The sequence below is a fragment of the Xiphias gladius genome, chromosome 6 (assembly GCF_016859285.1).
Source record: "Xiphias gladius isolate SHS-SW01 ecotype Sanya breed wild chromosome 6, ASM1685928v1, whole genome shotgun sequence".
Taxonomy (NCBI): domain Eukaryota; kingdom Metazoa; phylum Chordata; class Actinopteri; order Istiophoriformes; family Xiphiidae; genus Xiphias; species Xiphias gladius.
Window position 1 is genome coordinate 29,991,425 of NC_053405.1, and position 26,590 is coordinate 30,018,014.

The window sequence follows — 26,590 nt, forward strand, 5'->3', positions numbered from 1 at the left end:
GAAATCCACCACTTTTATATTAAAAACCCAGTTATACAACTTTATTAACATCAAGGTTTTCAAGACATTTTTCTCTGCTTTTTATTAACAAATAGAAAACAGATCATGTATACAACAGATAGGACCCCATAGACTCCACCCAAAACCACCTCACTGTGTCATCTCATCCATTGAAAACCACAGATATCCACCACTGAACACTGATGCTGCTCTGAGTTACTAGTCTGTCTGCCTGCAAACACAGTGATAAAATAATTAAACTGTAAATATATCATGAATTGGGATCCTGTAAACTGCTTGTGTGTCATGTACATATAAAGCCTCGTATGCGAACAGAAAGGTGCTAGTCCTATGATGAGTCAGAAATGTGTGGGGATCACAAACATCACTACACTTTGCTGCATGATGTCGAGCGTCCTGTTGGGTGCAGTACATGTGGTCCATGATGTAATGGTACACAGTCCATACTCCATTGACTTGACAACAAATGCGTTATTTTTGTATCAACAAAATATCCAGAAATTTTGTGAAATGAGTATGAGCACAGAAGACCAGATTGCCATTTACACACAGCATTTTTTAATTATAAAAAATCTGGTTGGCTGAAGGCAACCTAAAGGTAATTGATAAAATAGGTTTTTTCTGTGATTTTGTTGAGCTGGCCCGTCATACTTTTTGATTTTTCGCACATGATCTAATAGTGCCCCCCAAATCCCAAATTTCCTCCAAACTCACTGTTAATGCTTTAAAATTCAGCTGAGAACTGTGTTGGTTTGAAAACATTGACAGGTTGTTAGCTGTTCTAACAAAATCAAGGAATATAGATTTAAGCTTTGTTCAAAGGAAAATTCCAATGATATTCTAAATGTTTGCTCTATCAAGAAATCCCATGTGCAGACCCAAACCAACAATGAATTGATTCTACTAACAAGTAGTGTCTGTGTATCAAAGAGAGACATATCTTATTCCTCTGTTCCACACAGCTCAGTTGTTGTCCATGCACTATTAAAACACATCAGAGAGCCACGCTGATCCACTGGGTGAAAACACTGTAGTTTATTTTGACTCAGTCCCACATAAGCTGTCCTGCTGCCCCAAACACTCACTAGAGCATCAAATCAGGATGCGTCCGGTGCTGAAAATAGTCCCAAACAAATGCATTTCCTCCTGTTTTGAGAAATATCCGCCAAAAACTACAGTGTCACCCTGTTATAGGAAATTACTGAACCTTTTTAAAAATTTCAGTAAAAAATGTATGTTTTTGATGGGAACAGCTTGGTGCTAAGAGCCACAGACAGGGTAGGGAAGTCATAAAATATTGAGAGACGGACTAACAAATTGTTGGTTTAAGTCTTTACTTGGGATTAGGTGACACAAAGAAAATATAGAAGAAAGCCAGTCTTACCTTTCAAGGTTTCGCAACTAAACCAATTTGATTTAAGTTCGGCATTGAGTCTTGGTCCAGTGCTCTAAGAAGAAGACATCTGGTCATAAACTGGGGTGATGGAATTCTTCTCTGGTCTCATAATCGATTTCTTTTCTTTTTTCATGCATGGAGCATGTGATCCGCAATTTACATCGTCACACTTATTTCACAAAAACTCTCAAGAATAGGGTGTCCGGTCTGCCTGAGTCCATGTTAAGAAGGGATGTGAAAACTATTGTGTATCCAACCTTTCCAACAGCTTTCTATTTCTTGTGTTGGAATTTTTCCTGGTCTCTGAAGGCTGTGAGAAAATCAGTCAACATTTATGGACAAGAAACTCTGTACATGCTAGCAGTTGTTCAGATGTGGCGGCTGTGGCTCAGGAGGTAGAGCAGGTCGTCCACTAACAGCAAGCTTGGTGGTTCGATCCCCGGCTCCTTGGGTTGGCATGTCAAAGTGTCCATTGGGCAAGATATCGAAGCCCAAATTGCCCCCCAACTGTGTGTTTGTGTAGAAAGCGCAGTATGTATAGAAAAGAGCGCTGTATGAATGTGTGTGTGAATGGGTGGATGTGGCAGTAGTGTAAAGCGCTTTTGAGTAGACGATGAGACTAGAAAATTGCTCTTTAAGTGCTGTCCATTTACCAAGTGCAGCCCACGTGACTAGTCTTTGCAAGTTTATAGCCATAGGTTTATTTCACACTGTAATTCACAAACTTTGTCTGTTGGTAGATATTATCATTATCACTCTGTTGGAAGTAAAGACATTAAGTCAAAACCCACATTTCCCTCTAAATCAGGGCCCACTAAGTAATGATCACTTTAGAATATCATATCTATGGTACAAAATAAAATTATTAGCAGCTGTGAGTATATGCTCTCCAGTATTAATAACTTTGAGCATGTTGAAAATACATGTCATCTGTGCTAATAAAAATAATAAAAAGATAAGTAAAATTAAAAAAAGACCCATTAAGACATATAATAACCATGGTAAGTGATTACAAAATAATTTCTAAATATTCATAACAACATAGTAATGATGAATATAAACGAAAATAGCAAAAAAATAGTTTTTGCTATTAGGAGGAGGCAGAAATTGGGAAGTGATGGAAGTATTCAGTCAAGAATCAGAATGCGGCATGACTACGAGGTTTTCAGGGTTAGTTTTTGGGAGGTTTGGGTGTTGGGTCAGTGGCAGAATCATGGCACAAGTCCAGTGGGAGGCGGTCCCATCTCCTCTCCTCTTTCTTCTAATCTTCCCTGTTTCGTGCTGTGTTCACCTCCTCATCAGTCCTCCTTGTAACCTCCTCATCAGGCTGCAAGGACTGATGGAGCTGAGTGGATATGGCTCAGAGAAGACACCAAATTCTTCCGAGAGTGTCTTTCTGGTTGGGGTTATGTTGCATAGTGATCAAAGCTTCCCAGGTACTCCAGAGCAGCCCGGTAGCACAGTTGGTACTGGTCCTAGGGACAAACAACAAAACCTTTTGGTCAGTGGGAAGCCAGAATTCAGACAATAATGAATATAGAATGAAGAATGTTGTAGAGATATTTCAGGTAGGACTTATGTTTGCTTTTGCAGGACTGCAGCTGCTGATCATGTACAAATGTTGGAAACTGTTATGATCTCAAAGTGTAATGGTGGAAGGTAACTTCAGTATGTTTACTTAAAACGGATTTTTTTTGGCTACTTGGGGGCAGCAGAAACAAGATGGGAACACAACACTGACATATTATCACCTCTTAAAGTGACATGTCAAACCTGTGACTACACATTTGTTGATCTGTGGATCCAGCAGACATGGAGCCTTCATCGAAACTGGGTTAAAAGTGTGATACGGCACACCACATGCCCCCATCCCTCCTCACCAACAACCACAAATAAACTGTCAACCTGTGAGAAACATTGCCTTAGCCAGAGTATAATGATTACTGACACTCTCTTTTGTCAGTGCATGCCCATTCTTAGATCTCCTTGCTATGCTTTGCTGCTGTGTTTTTCTAAACTTGGTACATCTGGGTTTCCTAGTATTTTTGAACCCAACATTCATCTTAACTTGTTAATATACTGGTATTTTTCAGTTGCATTTTGTTAACCCCTCGATGTTCTACTCTTACTGACATGACATTTTCTTATGTCTTCCTTTACGTCCTGTTCCTCATGCACTCCAGCAGTGGGTTATCATACCTCTGTCTGCACCATGGCTGGCCTCTGAGTTCGGAGCGTCTTGACGGTCTGGAAGAGGTCGACCACTCCCTCGTACCTCATCCTCTCCAAGACGATACTCAAGGTGATGAACACACCAGTCCGCCCAACACCAGCACTAATTGACACACATTATTAGACCCTAATGACAAATCACCATGTTCATCACACACACACGTATCTGAAGGACAAGTCAGCATGAAAACAGGAGCCTGATAGCCTGTAACACATGGAGTCAACAATTTCATAGCTGCTCAGGATAAAATCACAACTTCAGAAAATCTCCAAAGGATCTTGACATTGTAACTCAACTGTTTGTAAGTGTATTTGCCCATTCTGTCAAGCACTGTTCTTTCTAACTTTTTCGATATTCTGAAAATTCCCCTCCAATAGACCTGTTGTATAAAATAAAAAAATAAATAAAAAAATAGAGATAAATTAGTCAATTAATCAAATAATACTTGACTTCTTCTCTCTCCCGTAGTTTTGTGCTTTCTCGTCTCTCTCCTCCTGTCGCTTTCTGCAGGTATTTCTGCCCCTGGTGCTGCAGAGTCTGGATCTGTGACTGCAAACTACCTACTGCCCCATGATCCTGCTCAACACCCACTGCTTCAAATATTACGATTATTATCTATTATTATATTTTGTTTTATTAATATTATTATTCACCCTATTATTATAATTATTAGTTTTATTATTAGTCTCATTATTGTTACACATCTTTATGTTATACGTCTACTGGGTACCCCCCCCCTTTTCTCTCTCCCTCTCTCTCTTTCTCTCTCAACCCAGCCGGTCGAGGCAGACGCCCCCCCACCATGAGCCTGGTTCTGTTCAAGGTTGCTACTTGTTAAAAGGGCGTTTTTCCTTGCCACTGTCACCAAGTGCTTATAGGAGAATGTTGGGTCTCTGTAAATATAACTATAAAGAGTCCGGTCTAGACCTGCTCTACATGAAAAGTGCCCTGAGATAACCTATGTTATGATTTGGCGCTATATAAATAAAAAATTGAATTGAATTGAATTAGAAAAAAATCCATGTTGCATTAGACACAACCCAAAAAGCTGTGTTTTTTCAGGGGTTCCTTCATAACCTTGTTCATGCAATAAGTGCCTTTACAATGCATGCCTACAACTGAGTCAACCTTTACATTATGAAAAAAAACAAAAACAAACTATGTCTGTCTCTCTCTCACACACACACACACACACACACACACACACACACACACACACACACACACACACACACACACACACACACACACACACACACACACACACAGGTACCTGCAGTGCACAGTGATTGGTCCATCCTGTCCAAATTGCTCCTTAGTTTTATGAACTTGGCCAATGAAGTCAATGAATCCCTCGCCAGTTTTTGGCACTCCTTGCTCTGGCCAGTCAGTGAACTGAAACTGCCTGATGGTCCTCGACTGACCATCCTGTCAAACACACAGGGGAATGGAGACAGATACTGTAAGTAACTCACACACAAAGCTACAGCCCACTCCTGAAGTAGAGACCAGTGTTGGGGGTAAGGCATTGTCATGGACTAAGGTATTACTGTACTTTCACTGGCCATCATTTCCATAATACAGACTTGAGATTTTTCTCTTTAAGTCCAAGACATTTTGTCTAAATTGTTTATTTGGAATATTGTCACACACATATACCTAAATATGAAAGCAGTAGGTAAAAATTCCCATAATTTTCTATCTTTTCAACTAAAGTTGAGAGAAAAGTAACGACCAAGAAATAACCAAACTTTATATCTAAAGAAGAAAAAACAACAAAAAATTCTGCCCTAAACAGTTACAGAGCACATTTTAGATTTTTCCATCACCGTCAGCCGTCAGAGTTTCTCTGTTCATGCTCCTCCTTTGCAGTTAACTTAATTTTACATGTATTTTTTGCCAAAATGTCAAGAATGTCAAGAATGTCTTACAATGGTACTTATATTATTATTTTTTTTCTTAATATTTCCCTAATTTTGTGTGTTCAACAGGATTACCAATATAAAGTATCTTTATATTGGTAAACATTAACAAAAAAAACAAAAAAACAGGAGGAAAATTGAAAATGGTGCAGTCTGTATGTTGTTTTGAGCCCATTCTTCTCAGCCAAGAGAGGGGGAGTAATGGTGTTACGACGGGGTGCTTTCTGCAATGCTAACCACTGGGAGTCACCAGACCTACACAGAAGAGCTTTAACGCACAGATTACTTCTTCAATTGACTTAATTTTTGGACGGATTTCTAAAAGAAGCAAAATTGCCATTTTCCCTTCACCTCCTCTGCTGTTCTCCTCTGCACAACAGTAGTGGACTTCTTTAGCTAAAGCTTTCTTTAGCTAGCCAAAAGAGACTAAAGGCTGTATTTCCATGAACCAGTTGTTTATGTAGCAAAGCAAAGCCCCAAAACACAACATGGGTACATGAGACATAGTAGCAGATTTTTGGAATAAATTTTTGCAGGGAAGCATACTGTGCATCATCAGCAGATGTTGTAGACCAGGTCTCAGTCAGGACCAGTCAAATCACCATTTCTTCTTTCCCAGCAGGGGGAATTTCTTTCCCCGCACTGTGCCCTGTGTAGGGAATGCACAGCCCAAATCCTCCCACTTAAGTGCCGGGAAATTTGAAAAATGCTAAATACACAGACGGTAAAAAAAAAAAAGAGGTCTGTATGCCGTGAAAAATGTCACTCTGCCAGCACAAACGAACTCCGTTGGAAAAATAGCGCCCTAGGTGGCACTGATGTCCTTTCCAATTAAAACGAGCTGAGCTGAAGCCATCTTCCTGCCGCTGCTTCACGCAACAGCAGCAAAGATTTGCTGGGGTGAACACCTACCCTGGCGTCTGTGACCTTGAACTCTCTCAAGATGTACTGAGGCATGTTGTACTCTGCCATGGGGTCCACAACAAAGTACTGGTAGCGTGCAGAGCGCTCGGCAGGCCAGTACTGATGGCACTTTTCCTAAAGAATGGAGGGAGAAGATGTATCACAACATGTAGTGCATGTTATCAGGACATCTGAGTTTTTGAGTTTTGCAGGGAATTGCAAGCGACACCAATATTAAACAACTAGAATTATAAAGACCGTAAAAATCAGGCAACAGATTAATGTTTTGAAATGGACAGTCACTCTTAGGGGACAAATAGTAAAATATGTTCAGAGAAGGCAAGATCGGATTAACCTGTTAAGGCCCCTGTTGACCACCCCCACCTCCCTGTGTCTGTACTTTGTGTATGCACCCTGTTGCCTCCAAGTACATTGTACATAGCAAACAACTTCATTATTTGCACAGAAAATAAGCACTACTCCTATTCTACCTGGCTCCAGGTTTTCTGTATGTTAATTAGTTTGTGGCGATTTGACAAAATTTGATTTTGAAACACAGTGAACTGGTGGTTTTTGGGGGCCCTGGCAGTCTGGCGCCCCAGGCCAGCATTTGTGTTGTTGGCAATCCAGCCTTGAGTATGTGAGATAGATGTACAGTAAATGTGGTATACTGTGCAGCGGTTGTGGCTCGGGAGTTTGTCCAGTAACCAGAAGGTCGATGGCAAGATACTGAACCCTAAATTGCCCCTGATGGCTGTGCCATCACTATGTATGAGTGTGTGTGTGTGTGTGTGAATGCAATGTATGAATGTATGTGTTAATGGGTGAATGTGGCAGTAGTGTAAAGCGCTTTGAGTGGTCGATCAGACTACAAAAGCACTATATTCCATATTATAGTGCTATAGTCCATATTTGAGTGATATGTGTACATGGGTGTATAAGTATTTCTTTATATAAGTAAGGTCTCAATTGAGATCAGTTCTACAGGTGTATTATTTGAAAACCATGTCAACTATGGAATACAGATGGCGGAATTTTGGTTTGTTTGAGTTGAGCTGTGACTGACGGAAGGGCCCAATGTCTGAGAGAATTTTAGCTAATTCGAAAAATATTTATTCTGAAAGGAACACAGCAATTGGACACAGGCTAATGTAGTGTAATCTCATCTCTTGCCTGAAATCCGAGTAAGTGCATTTAATATAAAATGGCAAGCAGGTAACTGCGGGATTGTAGCGCTCTGAAACAACTTGCCATGTCATTCTTGATGGATCATTCTCGTGTGAAGTAGTCTCTGCTGTTGTTTTCTTCACCATTCGTCACTAGACATTGTAGATGTTTATATACTGCAAATGTGCATGTCCACATGGGTATGTAATGACTTAGGGAGATACCGTACATGTGACGATATGTTCATTGTGTGTATTTTGTGTATCTGTATAATGTCTCAAAATAGCACCACAGTCAATTCTAATCTAATTATAGTCAAATATATAATCAATTACCATATATAAATATATATACATATACACATATAAAAATAAACACATATAAAATGCCAGATTTAGCAAACTGCAGACACATTTCATATCCTCCCGAAAAACAACACAATCATGGTTAATCATGCTACAAAGAAAGTGAACCAAGTACTAATCTTAAAATAAATTCAGTATTTCTATATTTTGTGCATGTTTTATCTGGCTAGGAACCATGAACATTTTTAGCCTGAATTAGCACATTAAAAACAAATTTAGCTTTTTGTCAGAAATGTAGTATATTTACGAGTAATATCTTTTACTCTTTGATATGATTTAATACTTTAATTTTAGTCAATTTAATGTAATACTGTTTTATACTTGATGACATGATATAAGGCGTGATTGTGATGCGTTACCCGTCCCATCTCGCGGAGTTTGGTGAGCATGACTACAATGGTGGAGTTGTGTTCCCATAACATTCTCCAGAAGTCCTCTGTGGTCTCAGCTAATGGGCCCTGGGTGGCCATGTATGCTTTCTGCTGCCTGCAAATTGGAACAGAGACACGTCTGTGTTTACTCCTCAGGGTTCTGGCAGCACTGCAGTTATTTGGATTCCATTTCAGCTTTCTTCCTTTTCGGCCCTAGTGGTTGTTCTGGTGCAGCATTTCAGTATACTGTAATAAAGATATGGGTGATGGCAGATAAATAATGATGCTGTGGTCAATTATGACATCCTGTCATAATTATGTCATCATAAACAATCAAAAGATTAACATTCTGTTGTTTAGTTTGTTTTGCCAGGCTACGACTGGATGATTTTGTTTGTGGACATAGCCAGAGCCCACGGCTCTGCTGCGGGCTGCTTTCACCCCCCCCCTTTGCTCCTGCTCTCTGTAAGTGTTCCCAGATTTGACTAGCGCCAAAAAGGCTTTTCAGAGGCTGAAACATAACCAACTGTTGTAAAAGTAGCCCAATTTTTTTTTCATATTTTCCATTTAGGGGAGAGATTTTCATCCATCTGACATGTATTAAAGTAAGTGTAGCCTTTAACATTTCATTGGGGGAAACCGCCCAAATAATGCAAAGTAGCACAAGAGAGTGGAACACTGCCCAATCTCCAGACACTGTTCTCTATGGAGTAGTGCACACAAGTACCCATCTATATAACCAAACGCAGCCAACCATATAACCAACGCAGTAGAGTACAAATGGCATTTTAATTATGTTTTACCTGCAGCAATCCCCCTACTCTAGAGTATTACCTGGCACCTTTTCTTGTTAGTCATTTAGTAATAATTTATTTAATTGCAAAATATGTGCCATGTAAACACAATGTTAATCCAAGTAATAAAGGTCTTAAACTTTTTACACAACTCTATTTTCCTCCAAAGCATAAAACTTTTCTGTTTGCCACTGACCTCTTTTAAAATCAATTTGGGGCTATTTGCACTGTGATGTAATTTTTATTCTCCTGTTTATTCTGTACAAATAAAATGCAAAATACAAATACAATACCTGCTTTGCCCTCTACAACAAATAATGTAGAACCTATCACCGTGTCCTTATTGTATCAGCTGATAATGTACTTTAGTAGTGTGTAGTCCCAAACAAATCTGCAATTAACCACATTTTGGGCCCCTGAAGTTTGGGTCCATGGGGTGGTTGCCCTCTTTGCCTGGCTGTTTTTTGAATGTGTAAACTGTGTATATGTTAACTGAAAATTTAAATGAAATCTTAGAAAATGAGCATTAAGTCTTGTTGTTATCTTAAAAGGTGCAAACATTCTGCAGTATATATCTACCTATATTGTACATTAAGAATTACTGGCATTAACAGTATGTGAGCCTGCAATAATATTGCAAAAGTTGACAGAGTTAATTCACTTTAGCTGGATTTACCCTTCACCGCATCCCTTAATAGCTTCTAGTTCAATGACATCCCACACCTGTTGAATGAACATCTCAGGTGTGAAATATTGATTTTTACACACCCCCTTTACAGTAAATTTGATGAGTCAGCTGTTGGGAATATGTGCACTGATATTTTGATGGTTTTGCTTGAACACAGACCTTTGTTAACAGCACTGTAAACTGACAGATACCATCCCAGCTGCTCAGCCAAGGTCTGGGCGATCTGCTGGAGTACATACTGGACGTCGTCAATAGGGGGCGGTGATGGGCCATTCAGCAAAAGGCTTTGGTAATCCTCTCAAACCTGTGTGTCTGAGTGCGAATGCAACACATAGTAGGTATTTCTGTTGCCTGTATAAATCAGCGCTCTATCATTGGTGTGTGCCAGTGATGGCTGGAGGCACTGTTGTTTTTGGTTGTGTGTTCGCCCCTGTCCGGCTCCCAGGTTTACCTCTGCGCTGGAACAGTTATTTCAATACTTCATAATACAACAACCGAATATAAACTCAGAAACCAAAGCTAATGTATTTTGTTGGAACTCAAGCACCTCTGGCAGTGCTGCCCCTCTACCTCCTGGCTGCTCTTGCTCACCACTGCTGAATGATTAGAGGAGATTTGACCGGTAGCAGTGGATCCTGGATGAGTTTGTTTAAGGTCAGATGTGGGAGGTTGAGTATGAGAATTGCGTCATTATTGACCTCTGTGCATTCAAGTAAACAAGTAGTTTGGCTACTAATAAGCACCCCAAACTTTAAGTAGTTTTAACCGGCCAATGTTGCCATATGATTGATAAAAAATATATACTGAAAACTGAAAATTTAATTCAGAAATGTGTTTAAAGGACATGCTTGACTTTATTCATCTACTTTTCTAAATGTCTAAGAATCCTGTGAAAATTCCAAAATCAAAAATGGCTTTCCCTTCAGAGCAGTAGGTGTTGTTTGGCATCTCTTCCGGCAAGAATTTGCACGTTCCTACTTCAAGTTAGACCTACTGTAATTATTTTAGTTGTGTGCACACAGTTTTCTCGTGTAACGAGGGATTATCAGCAACATTTCCGGTGCACTCACTTTCAGTTTGACCTCCAAATGATGCTTTAAACAATCTGAATAAACTGCTAACCCATAGAAGCAATGGCCAAACCATCAAAAAGTAAGATTCCAGTTGCAGCATGTCACATTCAAACCAATCAACAGTTACACATTTTAATCAGTCTTCTAAAGGGAACCATAACAGTGTGCTATCAAAAGATAATCAGTGGTTTAAGCAGGGAGTCTCTTCTATTTAAGTCTTCTCTAATGTAGAGGTAATGATATGCTGGTATGAGGCTGCTATCTTACTCTCTATCTTGCATCACCATGGACAGGCACTAAGGTGAATGACTACAGCTGATATAGGTAGAGGTCACTGGACACCTACACTAGTCATCATATTCCTGTCTATCCCCCTAACCTTAATCTATCCTAATCCACACTGTGCACTTTAAAGAAATAAATCAGAGAGTGCCGGAGCTCCCTGTATCTCATGCCTCTCTTAATTACTGCAATAGGAATTAGAGAGGAATTACAGGACACCCCTGCCTCCTTCCCCATTCTCCCATAGGTGGGGGCGCCCAGGGGACTTCATTAGGTGCTGACAGCCCAGAACAAGATACACCCACCCTTGCTGCAAGTAAAAGGGGAAGTCCTGTTTCATTAGCCTCTGCTTTACTCTGCTACAGCCCTGAAAAGTATTTGCAATTAGTGTTTACATTTTCATAAAAGATATGCTTCTCTGAGCAGCCTGTGATTGGCTATTTGTCTGACAAAGAACTATATCAGTGCTGATGTGTAATATGTAGGGTTGCGTTAGCATATCAGCCAGACTCGCTTTACCTCTCTGTGTTTAGCTGTCACACAAGTGAGCACACATGCAAATATAAAAAATAAAGTTGACTTAGACAGAGGATGTCTTTAAATGATCATTTGCTTTATTAATTAATTTAACATTGAATGATTTTCCTTGTATTCAACAAATCCAATGTGCTGACCAAAAGCAACATTAAATGTATCCTACTAAAAGGTATCCAAGTATTCAAAGCCTGATATATCTTATTTTTCTGTGCCATAGAGCTCCACTGTTGTTCAAAAACTATTAATAGCACATCAGTGAGCCACACTGGTATGACTGGATGACCTGTTCATCACCATGAAAACACACACTGTAGTTCAGTTCGACTTAATCCCATATATAAAGTCCTATTACCCCAAATATCACTAGAGCAGGGACAGTGTGGGAATAAAAATCGGACCTTTGACTCAGACTGACCCACCAAAAACCCATCTGGAGACAAACACCATCACTTACGACCCATGTGTTTAGTAATTAACAGAGGTTAAATTACCAATGATGATTTGTAGAACAACAGATGACATAGAAACACCTTCACATGTATATTTATATAATTTTGTGATGTTATAATGTGATTGTTATTTACACACTTCAGGTTCAAGTTCTATGATGATTTTGTTGCTGTTGTTCGTAAAGAAAAACTCAGTTTTTTATTACAGTCCACAACTACGACAACAAAGTAGCTACAGGCTCAAAAATGATCGCATAACTGAGTCCAAACACGAACAAGTATCAACAAATACTGAACTGCTCCTCAGATTGAATTGTATTGAACCTTATTACTATTTTTCACTTTCCATTCTCTATAACTACAAGTTAGTATCTATAAAGAGTGTGATATTAGAATTCAAACTGGACAATCCAGCAGTAAATACAGCACCAGACATATTTTAAAGGTCCAACATATTAACACTGTAATGGTATTCACAAAAAAATAGTGTTGATTTGATTTCCCCCACTTTTCTGAGGGCCTCATTCTGTCCCAGCCAAACATGGTCAACTTTTGCTGCCAGGCAGAGGTAACCACCCACTATTCATCAGCAAATGTTCTGATTAGCTAAGCACAGATCAATTCACAAGGCGGCCTTGGACCAGATTTGGTCGAAGGTTACAGTAAACATGGCTGCAGGTTCGGTAAGATGCAAAATGTGGGTCATTATATACACGTATAGCTACATTCACAGCTCACCCAGTTCTGAGCTCAGCACACCTCTGTCTTCTCACTCTCACTCCACTAGTTTACTATTAACCTTTAACCTGCACACTGCAGCTAAAACGCTATTGGTACCTAGAACTGTCAAGACCACCCAAATGGCAAAGCCCTTGATCTTCAACACAACTGCTAACAAAACTTTCTGTCCTTAGCTTTCAGTTACCGACACAAGTTTGTTTACGATGTCTTACCCTCCCACAGACAACTCAGCTGCCGGATGCCTGTTGGTTATCAAGTTTTGACGAAGAACTGGGTCAAATTCTGACTGGCTTAAGCTTAAGTAAGTCACTTCATATTTTCATAGCTTTTACTGTACACCTCAGAGTTGATAAAAAACACAAAACACAATCCAAACCCATTTTCACGATATGGGACCTTTCATTTTAGTGGCTTTTTCCTCCTTCATTGGATCGTTGTGAAATAAAATCCTGTAGGTCTCAGCTGATCATACACACTTTGAGTACTTTAATTCATGTATTAAAATTTATGATGAAACCAGAGTAGAAAGGAAGGAAACTATACATTATCCTGCTGAATAAACTCAGACTAACTTCACCATATCTTCTGCTCACTCCTGTTGTAGACTTGACTGGTGTTTGTACTGAACTCACTGGAGCTATGGTCCTGACCCCACTTTTCTGCTCTGCTCTTCTGCTCCACAGTCTGCAGAATTATAGCTGCTAGATCCACAATTATTTGAAGCATTTGGATTTTCCTGGATTTTCACTTCTTTTCTCCGAGCTTTTCAGCCACTCCTTTACGGGATTTTCACTTCGTTATTCATGCAAAATGTGAGTCAGTGACCGTCCACTGCTGGCTGCTTCAGTGTTTACACAATGATAAAGATACCGACACATAAACGGTAAGCGGGTGGGTGTAGCTGTGGGATCGAACCAAACCTAGTTAGCTAGGGAGAAAGACAGATGTTGATAGCCACAGAGAACCACGGTGGGCCGCGCAGTGTGCTCAGTCACACAACTAGACATCAGACACATCTATCTCCCTCCCTCTTGCTCTCACCCTCTCTCTCTCTTTCTTTGTCTCTCTCTGATGTTTTACTTCTTTCATACTGAGCCACCGGCCCAATTTTGGTAGTCGCCCACCAGGAAAAGTCCTGGTTCTCTCGATTGGCCACTTTACCACTGCACTGGAGTGCCAAATGTGTAATAATTCTCCACAGAAAATAGTCCCCAAACAAATGCTCTAAAAATCCATTAACAAACAGAAATTTAAAATCGATCTGTGGAAGTGTTTCTTGATCAGATAAAAACCAGGGGCAGGGAAGCTGCATCAGAACTACTTGTCAGACGGTGAAATAGCTTGAGACACTTTTCTGATGTTGAATTAGGCAGGTTATGTACGATAATTACTGTAACTTTCTGAAACCAATGATCTGACATTCACACCCACTTCATGCAGCGATTGGTCAACTGTGTGTTGGTTAGAAAGTCAGGGTTTGAACTTCTTGCTCTATTTTTTTTTTGTTTTGTTTTTTTGTTACTCAAATTCAAAATTAATTGCACTTTTCATATGAACACCATGGATTGCCTTGAATGTCTTCCAGGAGAGAGACGGAAATTTGAGACGTCTCCCTCCTCTCTATGATGCCAGCTTTTCACTCTGCCTTTAAGTGTGGTGGTTTGGAACAAGTATAAACACTTTTTGATTTCTGACGAGGTCAGACAAAACGTTGTACGAACGAGTTCTTTTTTGAGCATAATCTGACCAGCACAGTAAAGCTCTGATTATACTCGAAAAAAGGTTTGGTTCCGTTGTGTCTGCACAGAGGCCAAAACTCAAACTTTTGTTTTTACTTTACTGCTTACTTTTGAAATTTGACACAGCCAGGCTAACTGTACCCCTCTGCTTTCAGTCTTTAAGCTAAGATAGGCTAAATACATTCTGACTCCAGCTCTGTAGTTAACACACACACATGAAATTGATATTTGTCTTCTCATCACATTCTTTGAAAGAAAGTGAATAACAGTATTTCCAAATGTTGAACTATTCCTTCAAAGTAAGACTCTGTAAGTGACATCTGACCTCTGTCTCTTGAGAGCATTGAGTGAAAAAGTCTTGCGCTCACAATAGGAGCAATGTCTTAGTAATGATGGAGATATTGGTTCATTTCTCTAGCTTGTCACCTGTCTCTAATAGGCTATCTGTTTATAAGGGGGAAAAACAGAAGAGAATTAACAGGCCTCTCAATAAGACCATTTGGCTTTGACAATAGACACAACAGAAGGATGGTCAGCAGTGAAACACTGGACTCTGTGACATCCTGTTATTTAATACTGTCATCTGCCAGAGAAAAGGTCCACCTCCTCACTCATTAGAGGTGCAGCCGCTGAACAGATTCTGTTTTGCAGAAGTTCAACCATCCCTTGAAGAGTTTTTCAGTGTTTCACATTTCACATTCCGCCCTGAAATGATTTCTGTGAACTCACCTATATCCGTCAATGAAGCTGGCGTTGATGTAGTCGGAGCCCTCCACCCCTCTGATTGGCTGCAGGCAGACACGTGTGGACTCAAAAGGCATGATGTTCACCAGGCGGTTCTTGAATTTGTTACACGGCAGGTTGGAACTGATGAATCTTGAGGTATGTGCTTTAGAATTGGCCAGTTTCTGTGGACACAGAGAGGAGGACACATCTGTCTCTGATGATCCCCAGACACCCGATCCTCAGCCCAGAGGTGACTGCACTGCAGCTTCACAAGTACATCCACAGTCTCAACTGTCCGCCGCCAGTCTTTCAAGTGCTAATACAACCAGTCTAGGCGGAGTATCATGTACATACAAGGTTGTTAAAAGATACTGGGAGCTAACATCCTTATTGATGCATGGAAATTATGCATTTTGAGCTGATCCTCTTTGTTCTCTGACTTCAAAAAAAGCTTGATGCTGTGGTGTGTTAAAACTCATTCTGAAACAAACTCACTCACATTTACTGTGAGCAGAAGTAGACAGACTGGTGCCAATGTATATCAAACCAAGGAGAATTAAACTTTTGAAAGCATCATCCCAATTAAGTGTTTTTTTTTTGGGGGGGCCAACTTTGCTGACAGGCCCTAATGGGATTCCCCTGCACTGCACGGGCAAGTGTCAATTTGCAAAGTGCTTGCAAAAGAAATTTGCAGTGAGCGGAGGTTTTAAAACCTAATTATACTCTGTCCGGATTTACAGCCGCCCTGCTTGCTTGAACAAGCAGCATAATTTAGGTTGCCTCCCCCCCAAGACGGGGCTGGTTAAATCCCTGAGGTGTCGCTGAGCACGAAGCAAGCAGTCGGGGGTGGTGGAGTGCTGCAGCTGTGTAAAAAAGCCACCTAACCCATGTCCACATCTGACCATATCTTTAGGCTGTCAGACATTCAGTTCATCCTGGCCCTCTCCCCTTCACGCTATCACTCTCTCCCTCTGCATTTCCGGCACTCTCCTTCTCCTTGGGCCTGTTGTCTGAAGCTCAAAAGTTAAGCCCTCGCGGATGCAGTAACACGTACACATGCATTGTAAGTTTTTCACATCTAACATTTTCACTTGTCAAACACAAATTAAATTAAAAACAGGCAATCGTCAATTGCTGGATTCCATTGCATTAATTGCTGTAATGGAGAATCATTAATATTATTAGTTCCAGCTGTGCCTTTCCTTATAAGACAAGTCAAAATGCGTGCCGTGAAAAGGGGCGTATAAATCAATCTCAGCAAGGCTACTGAGAATCAGGTTATCAACATTTATTTAAAAAGCAAAACATGTAAAGTGCAAGACTGACAAAATTTTGACTGGGAGGAAGAGTAAAACAGGTGACTTTATCGTTCCAAAATATGAAGAAGCTTTTCTGTGTAAAAACTTTGGCAGTTTGGACAAAGTTCAACCTGCATTCTTCATTTGTACAACAGAAAAGTGAAAAAATAAGTTCCTGTTTGTAAAAAATGTTATTTAAATAGAATTAAAAATGTTCCGGGCTCCTTTAGTAAGTTGATTTCCCAGTTACTGGTTGACAAACATGCAACGAATTTACACCTCAGATTGGAAGGAGCATGACAGAAAAAGGAACCACTAGGTTAAACTACAACACCCTTCTAATTGGTTGGTATTTTATAATGCCACATTGCATCCCAAAGTCTGTCAAGACAAACACAGCAGAGCCAGAAGAAGACTATCAAGCTGTACAAACTTACTATGCTCTCCAAATTAAAAACACAATCACAACCAAAAGGCAGTTACCTTAAACTCCAGTTCCATGGTGGAGACAGTGTCTCCAGGAGGGATCTGGGTGAGCTTCTGGATGTGGGCGTAAAGGTTGCGGGCAGGGACCTCTGTGTTGCCACATGTTGCAGCTTCAAGCAGGGCCTCGTGGATGAATATGTACTGATCCTCTGTCTGCACCATATAGTTCCTCTGGGCTCGCATACATGTGACATGACCGTAAATGTCCACCGACTTCTCGTGTTTCATCCTCTCCAGCATGGCTTCGATCACAATGAAGCAGCCTGTCCGGCCCACACCAGCACTGACAGAGCACAGAGAGAAAATATGGTTGACACTAAAAAGGAGCTTCAATGTGAGGATAAAGAGGATGCACAAGTCTTGTTTTCTCTGTTCACACTCATTATTATGCTCTTACAGTCTGAGGAATAACAAAATACAATATAATCTTGAGTTACTGTAGTTACTATATCAATTGGAGGAATTGGAATTATCTAAAGCAAGACTGTAACTTTTGAGAGAAGAACGTAATCTTCCTCTTACAAATAAAAAGTTGAAGGCATGAGCATTAAAAACACCCTTCTTTAGTATCTAAACCCTACTAAAGCCAGCTAATGTTAGCAATTTTTTGATAGACTGTGCTGCATAATTCGTGTAAATATTACTCAGTCAGTTTGCTGATTTTGTTACTCTTCTGTACTTGTTACTGATAAGGTGTGTTCAGTCTGACTTTAAAATTAGCAAATTTTAGAGATGGATTGTGTAAAAAGCATAAAAAATTAACCTAAAGATGTGAGTGGACAGAGATTCACCCTGGGCAGATTGGAATGAGGTTAAGACTCGTCATGCAAATTGAGAATGTCTCAGATTGAGCAAAAAGTATGTGCTTATCAGACATAGTATAGAGTTCCCAGTGAGTTCTGAGATCAGCCATAGGCTGAGCAGTTAACGCAAACAAAGACCCACTCTACACAAGGTTGTTGTCTAGATTGCTAACTAGGAATAGCTAATGTATATATACTCGTACACATTGGCTTTTTCGAAGGCAATAAACCCAGATGAACAAAAACACTACAGCAGTCAAAATATTCCAAAAAATAGAGGCGCAAATTTGCTTTGCCTGCAGTCTGAACACAGTCTTATGCTATGTTTTACTATATATGATTATCCTGTAGTTGTCACTTGTGTCCACAGTGGCTGCTGTTTAGCAAAATTAAAGATCCAGTGTGTAGGATTTGGTGACATCTAGTGGTGAGGTTGCAGATTGCAGCCAACTGAATACCCTTTCCCTCGCCCATCCCTTTCCAAGCTTCTAGTGAAACCTTTGGTGGCCTTAAGGTAACATAAAACTGTGAAAAGCCCTCTCTAGAGCCAGTGTTAGGTTTGTTCGTTTGTCCATGGAGGAGGATCCGCTCCCTACGTAGATATGAAGGGCTCATTCTAAGCTAACAAAAACACAATTCTTAGTTTCAGGTGATTATCTGTAAATGCTAACGAAAGCAACTGAACTTGCTTGAAGTTCTTGAAGACGTTTCTTCAGTTAGAACTGACTATTGGGGACTTCCAGGTATTTATTCTCTGGTAAGATCAGCGACACTTGTGAGTTGTTGAGGTCACATGAGTTGTTGACCCTCCTGGTCATCATGTGAGTCATTAGGATCCTAAAGACTCGTGACCTCAACAACTCACAAGTGTTGCTGATCTCACCAGAGGATATTTACCTGGAACTCCCCACTAGTCAGTTAGAACTGAAGAAGCCTTTCAGATGAGAGGTGAAACGTCTTCAAGAACTTCAAGCAAGTCCAGTTGCCTTCGCTTAGCACTTACAGAATACCATGACCTGGATGACTGAGAATCTTCACAGACATATTTCAGGTGATCACACACTAATAAAAACCTTATCATGAGTATTATATTCAAAATGTTTATAATACATAATTAAGAATTAAGTGTCTTTTGTGTGTCTTTGTAGCTTCAATCAAATTAATCATACAAATAGGGATAACTCACAGGTGTCTGTTGACTAGCCTTTCTAATGTCAAGACTGGTCATTGCAAGTTACTATAGTTTCTATTTAGGCATTTAAAAATGTATAAAATTTTCAAAACAGTCTGATTGTTAATGGATGAGTTGGGTATTGGCTAACTCACTTTGCAATGGCCTTGGTTTGTAAGTGCTTGTGTGCTTGTGTAACATTCTCTCTTATAAAGCCAATTAGGTCAGACAGCTGAGTGTGAAACCACTGAGTGCTAAAAAACTATAGTACTGTCAAACAACATTAAATACAGGAAACAAGTTTAGTTCATGGTCAAAGCTCCTTACTTGCTCCAGAGTATTTAATTCTCTATTCATCTTCATTTGACAATGTTAATATTCCCCTACTATGTTGACCTTACTGTATGATGTTCCCACAAGTGCCCAGAAATTACCTGTGGGTAAACCCCTGAGCACCCATGGTACAGGCGCCTATGATTCATTGTGTTTTACTCAGTTTTACACACAAACAGTGACAAAAGTAGTTGTGTGAAGAATGAAAAAAGATCTCCTTTCACATGTCCATACAAGTGACCAATAACTGCATAAAGTGAATGTTCTCGTTAGTTTGTCTGTTTCAGAAAGTTACGCAAATTGATGGATGCCATTGCAAAGGAGATTTCAGACTATTTTGGACGATCCGACACACACTCTATCTGAAGCATAATTAGGCCTTTGTGTTGATGTAAGAGGAATTTCACCTGCAGTGAACCACCATGGGTCCAGCGTCTGGAGGGTTGCAGGCCTTGATTCTGCGTAGAAAGGCCAGTGTTGGGGTTGGATACTCAGGCACTCCATGGTCAGGCCAGGCCATGAACTGGAACTGTCGAACTTCTCTCTTCTCACTCGAGCCATTCTGTTCAAACATATTTACACATGTTTGGTCATTGATACAAGTGCGATTCAATCATTCATCAGACTGATTAATGTGAGAATCTCACATGACAAAATTACCATGCATCACAAATGCATAAATAGAACACTTTCCAAAGAGCCCTTGATGAAATATTAACATTCAGCATTGAGTACACTTGTATAACCCTATCAATCATTTTATCAAATCTATAGTAAATCCTTGGTAATTTTTATTCAGCAAGCTGCAGTTTTCATATTTTCTCCAGGCAAGTGCAAATCTTCTTAGACTCTTAAGTCCTTGTCAGACATAAAATTTGTAACAGTGCTAGCTTCACATGTCTGTTAGTGATATTTTTTTGTCATTCAGATACAGGTGTCTTTTACATAAATGTTTCTTATGGCGTTCTGCAGACATGACAAAATTTACGGGAAGAGCTGTGCGATTGTGTGATATTTGGTTCCTGGTGAGGGAGTGAAAGAGAGAGAGACAGAGCGAGAGAGAGAAAGAGACAGAGAGAGAGAGAGAGAGAGAGAGAGTGAGGGGTGAGTTGAAAATGTTATGACAGCAAGGAGGAAGACTTTTTTTTTATTCTCTCAAAAGGCTGCAGCAGTGATTGATTTTAAAACCGATTTTGCCATTGAGGCCTGATACTTGGAACCTCTTTTAACAGTTCGCATGAATAAAAATTGAAAATATGGGAAGAGACTACATGACTTTTGGACTGCTGGTCAGAATATATTATTATTATTCCTATTCTTATTAATATTATTGTGTGTTTTTAACCTTTTCCGCTGCAGTCTCACCATGAGGGGAAAATGGTTTTTGTAGACTGATCTGATCTAAGAAGAATCTCCTAACAATTTAATATTGGCTATTTTTCTGTGTTTCCTAGTTTATTATACTGATCGTGTGGTATAGAGACGGTGATTGAGATAATAGATTTATTACAGTCATGTAAAAGCCCGATCAAGACACGGATTTAATCTCTTTCTCTGCATGTCTACACTTGTAGCTGCTGCAGCCTTTATGTTAATCTGATGGCATTTAATTCAGACTGGTACCATGTTGAAAGTGTGGAAATGATAGTAGCTCTGACCTAGTAAGACTGCCATCATGACCTTTACATAAAAGCGACTCCAACACGTTAAACTGCCATCACATTTACGTAACGAGGTACACATCTGAGAGGGCTTTAATGCTCTTTCAGTCCTCTGCTGTCGATGAGTTATGCCTTGCTTTGCTCTCAAACACAGTCATATCCCATATATACAATATACATATAAAGTTCTCACCTTATAGAGGGCAAATGTGCGTAAATTGTACGTAGCCAGCTCCACAGTGTCCAGCATGGTCACCTGAATCATCCCATATGTCTCTGTGCCTCGACTGGGCCAATACTGGTCACACTTAACCTGCACACAGACACACAACACACACAGACACACAACAAACACACACACACACACACGCACACATACATACACACACACACACACACACACTTTTTTCACTAAAAATAGTGTTACTGTTGAAGTTAGAGGATAGAAGGAGAGCTAAGTGGTGAAAAGGGTCTGAATCTTTGATTACTGTTCTGAACTTTTACATTTTCTGGCCTGCTAGCGATAGCTCATAACGTTGGTGATGTTGATCAGATCATCTGACCATCAAGCTGTCAATACAAACATCTAACACTTTCGTCCAGGGCAAAATGTGTTGACTACTGCTCAGATTGACATATATTTTGCTGTGGATATCCCCAGAGAATGATTCCTACTCATTTTGCTGACCCCTCATCTATCTTCTAACACCATTCTTGGGCCAAAGTCTCAGTTTGAAAACAAGACATCTTAGATTTCCATGAAATTTACTAAGCACACTCAAGCTTTCGACAAGATAAAACTTTTTGATTTGAATCACCTCATTGCCTTTTCTTTTGTGTCAATAGCAACTCATGTCTTTCTAACTCCACACCCCAGACTTCTTTCCTTTTCAAACTTGTAGTCTTCAGCCCCGACCAACGCTGACTCAAGGGACATCACTTGAGGATATTTTTCAGACTTTGTGCAGCTCTCTCTGAAGACATGAACTTTTTTTGCGTATAAGCAGTAGTGTTCCGCTACAAATGTAAACAGACTCTGATGTGTAAAATTGGTGGATTTCTCTTTTAAGGGTAACACATTACTGATTAGAATTTGTTATTATTATTAATAAATAATAATATGCAAAATTATGTGTATTTACTGAGGAGTGAGTGAGGAACAATTCGGGAATGACCTAATAGTTGATGAGTCATTAATAAGCAGTTCCCCAAAGAGTCCAATGCCCGGACTATGATGACGATAATGATGCGTCACCAGAGAACAGCCTGGGATATTTTATAGTAATGAATTAATAGGTAATTATTAGTCCATAAATGTGAATTGACATACTGACCATTTTTTTCATGAGTCGTTCCTCATCGAGTCTGAACCCAACGCTGAGCGGCACAAAACAGTATCTGCTCATGCATTACAGATCACTTAAACATTATTGTTTTTGTGCACCACAAAGTAAAGTGATACATCCAATACAGTAGATACTGAGAAGCCCCTCAGTACTTCATTGTTATATCACAATAAGTTCCTTAACAACAAATCAGAAACAGCAGGTTTCCAAACAAGTATTTTAATTATAAAATTCAGACCACATACATAGAAACAATATAATGTTGATATACTGACGTTTGTAAGACTGGAATTTACGTTGGCCGAAGAACTGAGGGTCTATCCAGTAAATAGTCCATACGATATGATCACTTTACATTTGGCTGAAGAAAAATGGTAGGTAATGGTGAGGTAATGAGAGACTACTTTGTAACTAATCGGTAGGATGTATCACTTTACTTTAGAGTGCATGTAAGAGTAATGCTTAAGTGATCAGTAATGCATGAGCAGATACTGTTTTGTGCTGATCAGTGGTGCTTTACTAGCTACCTCATGATTCATTAATATAGTATCTCCCTATCTGTTCTCTAGTAACTCATCATTATCCAATTTATAGTCCTGGCATCAGAGTCATTAGGGAACTACGTATTAATGACTCATCAAGTATCAAGTCCTTCCTGAATGGTTCCTTTTTGTGTACCGTACTGTAAAGTGTTGACCTTTCAAGTAAGCAGCCTAGCTGAGCTGTTGGATCCAGCGTTTGCTTTTCTGAGTCAATCTGTGTTTGAGTAAACAATCTTCTGTTGTCGGAGTCAAGTGCCTTAGTGCATGAAGCTAGTCAACAACATTGTTAGTGTTTAAGCAAAGGCCCTCAGTAGCCCCACCCAGCTAAACAATCAACAGCCACAAGTGATGATCGGTATGCCCTTTTTACCGTAAAAGACTTCAGACTATCCATTTTTGCACTTTTGTCCATACTGTGATTCTACCTCACACATTACTTCTTACTTTTTGCATATTTACATTTGCACATTTTTCTGTTCACCTACTTGGAATTTATTATCATCACTATTATATAGTAGTTTTGTAGTAGATTTTACTTTTTTACTTGTTTTTCCTAACTGTGTGTTGAGTGTTGAGCAATGATAACAAAACAATTTCCCTGTGGGGATCATTAAAGTTTTTCTGATTCTGATCCTGTTTGTAACCACTCTTTAGAATGACACACAAAAGGGTTTTCTGATCTGAAGCCCCCATCAGGATGACATCTGTCACTGTTACTAATTACTTATGAAAAATTAATCAGTTTATGATGTGACAGTGTTCTGGTTAAGATTTGGTTTGTTTAGGCACAGAAAGAATGCGACTGACGGAGGACAAATCACAAGACTTCCCATGTGCCAGCGATAATCAATGTTGTTTAATTAATCCATGTCTTTTTCAAATCCTTAACTGCATGTTTATTTTTGTAACCATGATAATGAAGGTCATGTAACCATGGGGGAGTATTTATTTTAAACCAAACCACAATTTTTCCTTAAACCTAAACAAGCAGTTCTTGTGCTTAAACCTAACCAGCCCATGACTGTTCCACAATCTTAACCGCGTGTTCATTATTTTTACCATGATGATGAAGGTCTGGTACACCTGCTGCTGGTATGCTCCTATGGGTCATTTTATTGTTACTGTGCCGACAAAGGTCCGGTATGCCTGCCGCTGGTACATGGTTGGTTGTATCCAAGGGTAGGGACAAATGACCTGTAAGGCTGTTTAGGTTGGACGACTTGTCGATAATAGCATAGTTAGGGTTAAGGAAAGATCATGGTTTGGGTTAAAACAATAACTTTGTTAAGGGCAGAGAAACGTTGTATGGGTTAAAATGACTAAGTTGTTAAGGTAAAGGTCCTTGGTTGTCATAGTTACAATAATAACTACTTGGTTAAGGTTATGAAATGATCATGGTCATGTTTTACAAAGACAGCTTTTGGGAAATAAACAGCTCTCAATTGGAGTTGTGTTTCCTTCCACTGCATGAACTGAGTCCAATATTTTACCCTCTTTTAGCTCTGTTTTTGGTCTTTGTGGGAAATATCTGGCTCTTTAGCAGCTAAATGCTCCACTATGTTCACCAGCTGGTCCCCAACTATGTCTGTCTGCTGTTTGGTGCTGAGCAGGTAGTGGACAGTGGGTTTTTAGAGCTTTTTTCGCTAAAAACAGCTGCTGCTGCGGCGGAAAACGAGGCTACAGTATGAAGGTGGTAAGGGTGAACCAGAACAGTAAAGTTATGGGCCAGAGAGATAAACAATGAGCTGAAACTCTATAAAGTTCTGTAGAGCTGAGGGAAGCTGCAGATTCAGGTGATAATTCTCTGTAGGTTCATCATTATGAGCGACCCCTTTCACATCATCACATTGTTTTCACATTTCATACATTGTTATTATAAAAATAGTAATAAAATATAAGAAATTAAAAAAATAGCCATTTTAAGCACTTTGAGGACAAAAGGAGTTTAAATTAACACTGATATAGCAACTGCTGTTTTTTCTTAATGAGCTCTTTGGACTTCTCCCTTGCTAACATTGACAATCAAGAGTTTCAGGGTAAGTAAACACAATATAATACATATTACTTGATTAAACTTGAATTAAGAAGAAATAAATTAAATTCATAAATTAATCAGTTATGAAATGGCAGATTTAAAATATACTACAAATACAAGTTATAAATACACTTTGTGAGCTTTGTGATGCCAAACAAAAAGAGATATAAAGTGAGACAGAGTTCAAACAGGGTTCCTCAGATTAAAAAGACTGAGTCATAGAACAAATTGGTACAATCAGCGTGTGCCCTGTTAGTGTTGCTGTTGTTATTCCAATCTTGGCTGTGGGAGGGTTGGACACAGAGGATGACAGGAACACACATTTGGATATCAGTGCTGACTTTAGGAGACTGCTGGGTGCAGGTCGCAGGAGATTGGCATAACAGATGGTACGATTGCACTTCATAGACCTGGGTAGGGGTGTCAGTGTGGGGAGTGGGGGTTGTTTGGTGAGGCCTGTGGCCAAGCACAGGGCCACATGGCCATAAGTCAAAGTGATGTGAGGAGCCGGTTCACCAACTGTACACATCACACACAGCTCATTAAGTGTTACAAGAAAACACAAAGTTAACTACAGATCTGAGAGACAATCCTCACTAGAAAAACAACAGCACTGGCCTTTTATTAGAATGACAGTGATGTACGGTTAAATTTTCCTGACAAGCGACCTGTCGTACTCGTGCAAGTAATGCCTGCCTTTGTGTGGTTATTCTTAGTGTGATGCTGTTATAGCACTGCGAAATTTGTTGGGCAAGAAGTCTGGTAATGCATACGAGACTTTGACCCCAGTGACCATGGGTCATGTACTACTAGTGGTCAAAGTTGTTTTTTTTTTGCGTGGAAAAGGGGTGGGAGGTTGGGTGGTGGGGATAGCAACCAATTAAGACACCACTACACCACTGGCCTTGTCTATGTTAAAAGAGTTAATGGTTGCTGTAACTATTCCTCATTCCAATTACCTTAACTACACTGTAAGAAATGGGAGACAGAAATCCTCATTACGTACAAAAATGTATCCAAAGGTTCTGCCAAAGGGAATATGAGGCTTCAGCAGTCTGAGCTGGTCAATTAAAGTGGATATGTAGGTCAGGACTGTACATTTACAAGATTAGATAGACTGCTTTTAGGTAGCGGTAGTCATATTAGTTGTTTAGTGGTAGTAGAGATTTTATTTGTTTAATTACCATATGGATGCTTTTAATAAATGCAAAATGTGGTGAATGTTTTGTTTATGGTTTTGTAAGTTTTCAGCTATGGAAACCAACCAGTACTGCCATAATGGAACATTACCTGGCATAGTTGGTGCTTAGGTGATTAAACACAACTTTATTTAGATATGTGTAAGATGGGAGCACTATACATATACATACATACATATATGTATGTATATATATATATATATATATATATGGATCCTTCTACCAGACAGAGCAATTGTTGATATTGTTCTGTATTGTTTATGTTGTACAGATGCTCAAAAAAAATTTCAGGTACCCTAACGTAGTTCA

General features: G+C 39.6%; 1 protein-coding gene across 14 annotated transcripts in view; it reads right to left on the reverse strand.

Annotated features, from left to right (window-relative positions):
• Nucleotides 1-32: 32 nt before the first annotated feature.
• Nucleotides 33-26,590, reverse strand: part of ptprfa (protein tyrosine phosphatase receptor type Fa) — a 221,680-nt gene continuing 195,122 nt past the window's right edge. For all 14 annotated transcript variants that reach the window (XM_040129782.1, XM_040129780.1, XM_040129779.1 and 11 more), the window contains 9 exons: nucleotides 21,353-21,472; nucleotides 19,906-20,060; nucleotides 17,189-17,474; nucleotides 15,411-15,589; nucleotides 8,367-8,493; nucleotides 6,485-6,610; nucleotides 4,924-5,078; nucleotides 3,617-3,752; nucleotides 33-2,892 (listed from right to left, as the gene is read on the reverse strand). In XM_040129782.1, coding sequence (XP_039985716.1) covers nucleotides 2,824-2,892; nucleotides 3,617-3,752; nucleotides 4,924-5,078; nucleotides 6,485-6,610; nucleotides 8,367-8,493; nucleotides 15,411-15,589; nucleotides 17,189-17,474; nucleotides 19,906-20,060; nucleotides 21,353-21,472 — 1,353 coding nt within the window. In that variant the 3' untranslated portion in view covers nucleotides 33-2,823. The remainder of the gene's footprint in view (nucleotides 2,893-3,616; nucleotides 3,753-4,923; nucleotides 5,079-6,484; nucleotides 6,611-8,366; nucleotides 8,494-15,410; nucleotides 15,590-17,188; nucleotides 17,475-19,905; nucleotides 20,061-21,352; nucleotides 21,473-26,590) is intronic.